Source organism: Megalobrama amblycephala, linkage group LG5 (assembly GCF_018812025.1).
Source record: "Megalobrama amblycephala isolate DHTTF-2021 linkage group LG5, ASM1881202v1, whole genome shotgun sequence".
NCBI lineage: Eukaryota > Metazoa > Chordata > Actinopteri > Cypriniformes > Xenocyprididae > Megalobrama > Megalobrama amblycephala.
Genome location: NC_063048.1, coordinates 38930079 through 38936810, shown reverse-complemented (window position 1 = coordinate 38936810; position 6732 = coordinate 38930079). Strand labels below are relative to the sequence as shown.

At 37.9% G+C, this 6732-nt stretch overlaps 1 protein-coding gene across 1 annotated transcript; it reads left to right on the top strand.

Annotated features, from left to right (window-relative positions):
* The first annotated feature begins 386 nt into the window (after nt 1–386).
* Nucleotides 387–6113, top strand: LOC125269321. The gene has a single exon (XM_048192223.1). The coding sequence runs from the start codon at nt 4493–4495 to the stop codon at nt 5987–5989; it is 1497 nt and encodes a 498-aa protein (XP_048048180.1). The 5' UTR covers nt 387–4492; the 3' UTR covers nt 5990–6113.
* Nucleotides 6114–6732: the final 619 nt, after the last annotated feature.

Here is a 6732-nt window from a genome sequence, read left to right as displayed (position 1 = left end):
AGTGCTATAGACTTAGTCCTAGATACTCCAAAGTTGGTCAAATTACTTTTAATTACTATCACTACAAGCCTGCCAAATTTGATAATTTTCCTTCTTATGGTTCATTGAGTACCATACAGGGGGAAGAAGAATAACTACGAATTTGGACATAAATGAATTGCATGCGTTAGCTTCAGATTAGACCAGTTTTAGGCACAAAGCCTAGAACAGACACAAGTTCTGCATCTTTTCCTGCCACAGTACTTCATGCAGTTTGGGCATGTGTCACACTGAGTTTTGAACCCACGATGCAGAGCATTCGGGATCCATGGGGTAACACATTGAGCTAATCAGCCATGCATGTCCATCAGTCTGCTGAGTAGAGGTTTCAGTGTGAGAAATTAGCATGTTCAACAAATTACCATGCAAAGCTACAGTACAGGTGAGAATAAACTCCAAATGAGCAGTTCACATAAGAATGAACACAAAATGAACAAAAATACATTTATGTCTAATCCAAGAGAAATAAGGATTAGTACAACGTTTACCTGGAAAATAAAGGAATTGAAATGACAAAACGTCACACACAATTTTAAAGTTCCCCCACACAGGACTCAAACCTACAATCTCTGTTCCATATGTCTACTGCTCAATGCTCTGCACTACTGGGTAGATGTGATCATACTGATGGTTCAAATGAGAATCAACTTAAAATGAATAGAAGTTCAAATGTGAACGAACACAGAAATGAAAAAAAAAAAAAACATATTTCTAATCCTAGACGAAGAAAGATTAGAAGATTGATTATTGGGGTTATAAATCCAAATGGAATGCAGCTTGACACAATTTTATAAAGTCAGATGGGGTTAGAACCTACAACCTGATAGGTTCAAGGCTTATGACTTATCATAGTGAGCTACAGAGGACATTGCGTTCATCATCATACAGAGGTGACTTTCAAAACAAACACAAAGGCTAATTAGCTCTCACCTGATTTTTATTAACATCTAGTAATTAGTCTATATAAGGCAGTGAAACTGGATGTAGTTGTTTTTCTGTGTTCCTACAGCAGGTGAGTGTTTTTGTGGAACTGGTCATAATTTAAGCATAAAACTCTTGTCTGAGAGGTTAAATATACTATTGAAACATGTGCTTATCTGTCAAACTTGAAGTAATTATGTTACTGACAGTGTTTTAGATATTTTAATTTTGTGCTCTTAAATGGATGTGGACAAAATGGCTGCTTTCATGAAGATTAGCCATGTGCTTTGTTTTACTGTTATTTAAGTGTTTGTCATAATTGGGTTTGTTGTCATTTTTATTTAAATTTGTAAAATGTTAATAGTATGTCATTTCAAGTGTCTTTAAAGTATGTTTTGGAAACAAATGTTTTAAGGAATGTTAAATTTAGTTTATACAATAATTTAATGAGTATGTGACAATTTTCATTTTGGGTGAGCTATTTTTTTAAATGTTGTTGCAGGAGCACTGCACATGTCTAACACAACTAATTCTTTATCTTTTTGTACAATATTTAATACATACAAGATGTATAAAGTGTTTTTAAGCCTCATGTGTTTAATAATGTAATTGATAGCATTTCAGATATTTTCAGTGGTAAAACATGGTTTATTCTCATTGTCATGTTAACTATACTTTTACAATTGAATGTTTTGTCATTGTTTTCACACTGTTCTTTATATTTTATACATGGTGTTGAATTCAGAACTGCGACTTGAGGTAATTTTATTATTATTATTTTTTTTTTTTAGTTAAATATGTTAAGTAGGTTGGCAGGTTGAAGTTATTAATGATAATACTTTAAGGCTGGACATGCTGCTTATAAAAAAAGGTTGATTTAAGTTTAAATGTTAGAATGATGGTGTACTTTTTGAGAAATGTGGTTACTTTGTCATGCATCATGTAAATTAATTTTTATGCTACCACCATTAATAATTTGTTTTACTGAAATACATGTTCAATATCATGGCAGAAAAGTGAGAACTTTTTTTTTTTTTTTTTTCCTAGTAAAAATATCTAAACATTATTTAATGAAGATACATTTACTTGAGATGCAACATGACTTAAGTTATTGTATATCTGCCAGTGGGTAAAGAAAGTTACATTTAATTCAATAGTAACACAAGATTTTTTTTTACACCACTGGCAGATTTTTTTTTTTTTTTGGGCATACATTTAATTTTGATACATGAAGCAAGAAAATCATTTTTGCAGTGTAGTGAAGTGGAGTATTGCTGGGTGTTTTACAAAACTATGAACTTGAATCATTTAAGCATACATAATCATCTTGTATGTGTTTACAGATGCCACGGCCCAAGAAAAGGTCCCGGATCGCCAAGAAGCTCTATGCACAACGTTGTGCAAATGCAGAGGTTCCGCCGCTTCCTCTTAAAAAAATGGCAGAGGCTGCACCGCTTCCTCTTAAAAAAAGTCAAGCAGAGGTTCGGCCACTTCCTATTAATAAATTGGCCGAGGTTCGGTCGCCTCCTCTGAATAAAAAGGCACAGGGGACATCGTTCCCCTTTAACAACCAGGGGACATCGTTTCCCTTTGACCACCAGGGGACATCGTTTCCCTTTACTGAGGGGACATTGCTTCCCCTTTACCAAAGAACATCGCACCCTCAAATCCAGGGGACAACGCTTCCTGTGGGGGAGGATATGCAGGTTCTTTTGGCAGAGGTTCGGCCGCTTCCTCTTGAAAAAATGGCAGGGGTTCCACCTCTTCCCCTTAAACAAATGGCCCAGGGGACAATGTTCCTTCTGGAAAGGGGTACAGAACCATTACCTCTTTTGAAAAACTATCAGACCTGTTACACAAGTGATACCACTGGCGCAAATGATACAAATGATACAAATGATACAAATGAAACAAATTAAACAAACCTGAAACAAACAAGACAAAAACCAAAAAACCTAATTTCTATGAAACTTGATGACAATGCTTTGAATGTTTCAACTGCATGTTCTGAATTTCCACAGAGATCAGTGCTAAGAGGTTCCTTTCATCAAGGTGATGCCCGCTTTGGAAATTCACGTGGCAGGCAGTGTGGAGCCATCAGTCTGACAGCGGTTTTGAGAAGCAAGATGAAGAACGTGCTGACCTGGACGGCACAAGATCTTGACAGTGTCTTGGTGGCAGGAACACGCCTTTATGAATCTTTACGAAACTGGGGTAACATAAATGACAGACAAGTCAGGGGTAGGAATTACATTGCAGTCCATGAATTACCGAGGAGACATGTGCTGGGTAATACTGTATTTTCCATAGAGTATGCAGAGTCTCTCACTGGATTTGTTAATGTTGATGATTATGATGTAACCTTAATCAATGTGGCCATGCCACTTGATGTAGCTCTTCAGCAAGCTCTACTGAGTGCCGATGCTTTCCTTTTAACCATTTGTGCCAACACATGTGCAGTTATTAAAGAGGGCTCATGGTATGCCTTTGTTGATTCTCATGCTAACAAAATCGAGACAAGTTGTGTTGCTTATCACAGCACCATTGAATCTTTGTACAACTACATTAATGAGATTGCACAGTCATTTGGGGTAAGTGGACCACGATTTGAGATAACTGGAGTTTTGGTTCATGCAGATGCTGAAGTTTCTCACTCTCTGCAGGCAAGACCGCAGCAGTTTTCCATGCTTTTCCAGTAAAGTGCTTTACAGTGAAGTCTTAAAAGGCACACACAAGGTATGCAAATCTGTGAAGACTGAGGTAAGGTCATCTGAATTTGAAGTATCTGAAGCTGTGAATGCAAGCACTAACCTTCCAATGCCGCAGCCAGTGTGTAACGTTTTGCCAAGTAAAGGAAAAAGGGGGAGAAGAAAGCAGGATGAACTTCCAGAGAAACAGGTCACAATGTCTTGTTGAAAATGTTGCAGATGACATAATTATTACAGATAATACATTACAATTCCAGAAGTACATTTTTCTCCTTTAACCCATAGAGATCAGCAAGCTTTATGTGAACTTGTGCTTCTGACAAATGACAGTAACAGTGACCGTGATGTCATAACAAACTTTGGTCCCATTGCAGGTCCATGTCAGACAAAGAGTATCAAACCAGATGGTAACTGCTTTTTCAGATCGTTGGCATATGCAATATGTGGAAATGAGGACAGGCATTTGAAGATTCGCCGTGCAGTGGTCAAACACCTGAAAATGAATGCATCACTGTTTGAGAGGTATGTGAGAAGTGAGTATACTTCAGTAGAGAATTACTTGACACAGTCTAGAATCTATTATTCTGGGTCATGGGCAACTGAAATTGATATCTTTGCTGCTTCTAATCTGTTTAATACGACCATAATGACTTTTAACGATGACCGATGGAATGCACATAAACCTACTAGAGAGGTAATTATGAATAATGTAATCTATTTGACACACTGCAACGGTAATCATTATGAAGTTGTGACATGTTAAGCACAGAGATCGAGACATTTGTGCAGGAATATGTGGGAATGCCACTTCCAATGAGGTCAGAATGCCATGTCTACGTAAAAGGAAGGTAAGCGATGCATCAGAATGTTCCACAACCAAGAGTGATCGAGAAAGATACTGCAACGACAGTGAGTACAGACAGAAAAAATTGAAGCACTTGAAATCAAAATACTGTAATGAGACTGAATTCAGGGAGAAAAGACGTAAATATTCAAAAGATTATTATGCAAGCAATGTTCAGTTTCAGAAACCGGTTTCCCACTATTCCCAGGTCAAGTACAAGAGTAATGTGGTCTTTCAAACAAGAGTACGTGAGTATTCCAAGAAGAAATATCTTCGAAACCCGGCCTTCAAAGCAAGAATACGTGAGTATTCCAAGGAGAAATATCTTCGAAACCCGGCCTTCAAAGCACGAGTGTGTGAGTATTCTATTATGAAATACCATAAAAATGAGAACTTTCGTTTCAGTACAATAAAGAGAGGCTGTGAAATGTATGCTAAAAAGGAAGAACAGAAAGCTATTGATGTTGCTATTGCTTATTTTCATCAAGAAGTTAGTAGAGGTCCAGAGTTTGTGTGCTGTGTCTGTCACCGTTTACTTTTCAGAAAGCAGGTTAGAGAGTGCAGAATGGGTTGCTATGAAGACCGAGGGGAACAAATTGCTGCTTTGGCAAGAAAATGCATCACAAATAGATATGTGCATGTTTGTGGTGATGAAAAATGTGCTAATTCTTCTGATTATTCTCCAGGGTGCAAATTGTGGATCTGTCCAACGTGTCATCGAAAAATCCTTTGTGGAAAACTGCCTGAAGAGAGTATTGCCAACAATATGCATTTGGTGGACATTCCAAATCAACTGAAGTGTCTTAACTCCTTGGAACAACATCTTGTTGCACGCAACATTCCTTTTTTGAAGTTGCTCTGTCTTCCCCGTGGAAAACAAAATGGCTGCCACGGACCTGTAGTGTGTGTTCCTGTAAATACAGCAGATGTGTCTAATATTCTTCCACGGAATGAATGTGATGACAAGATGATCAGGATCAAACTGAAGCGCAAGTTAACCTACAAAGGGCATTATGAGTACAAGTATGTACACACTGATCGTGTTAGAAATGCTCTGAAATGTTTGATCAGAAGCAATAAGTGGTACAAAGATGTGGTGATTAATGAACAGTGGATCAACTCTTTGAATGAACTGGAAGAGAATGTTCCTGATGAAATGGAGGAACAAGATGTATTTGAAAAGAGTGAAGAGGAAAATGATCCTGAAGAACAGCAAGAGGAAGACTTGACTTACATCAAAGAGCAAAGTGGTCTTTTGTCAGACACATGTTTACAACCTGTGGATCTTGGTTCAGAAATAATTGATCAGCATTTTGAAGATGTGTTAAATGTGGCACCAGCTGAAGGTAACAGTCCAGTTAAATTACTATCTGATAAAAGCAACGAAGCAAAATGTTTCCCTGTTCTCTTTCCAACTGGTGGTCCAACATTCCATGATGAGAGGGAGGAAAAAAATCACATTGTCACGATATCTTAATGCACGGATCCTCAACGCAGATGGACGTTTTGCAAGGAGCACAGACTTCATTTTCTATGCACAATATATGTCGGAGTTGGATCAAATTGTATCTAATGTTTCCATTGCTTTGCGAAAAGGGTCAGACAAGAGGATGTTAAAAGAAGTAACATCCGACATGCTCACAAACCCAGAGTCATTAGCTAAAATGTTGAATTATGATGAAGGATACAAGTTTTTGAGACTAGTCCGTGGAACACCCCCCTATTGGCAAACCTCTCAAAAGGACCTTTTTGCACTCATAAGACAACTAGGTATTCCGACTTTCTTTGCATCCTTTAGCTCTGCAGATCTCCGATGGCCTGAAATGATCAACACCATCCTGAAGCAAGAAGGGAAAAAATTCAGTTTTGATGAGCTTGACTGGTCTGAGAAATGTGGACTGATTAGGCGAAATCCAGTTACTGCAGCAAGGATGTTTGATTATAGGTGGCATTGTTTTTTGAAAGATGTCATTATGTCACCTGCTCAACCTATTGGAAAGATAAAAGACTACTTTTATCGTGTAGAGTTTCAACAGCGTGGCTCTCCTCATGTTCACTGTCTGTTTTGGGTTGAACATGCTCCAAAGTTAAATGAAGACAATGAAGACAATGATGCTTTGGTTGCTGCTTTCATAGATCATTACATCACTTGTGAGACACCAAGTGAAGATGAAACTGAACTGTATGAGACTGTCAACAGTGTTCAGAAGCACAGCAGCA

Bases quoted from the DNA above. Each gene is read 5' to 3' on its own strand.
- LOC125269321 (XM_048192223.1), top strand. From the start codon at position 4,493: ATGCCATGTCTACGTAAAAGGAAGGTAAGCGATGCATCAGAATGTTCC.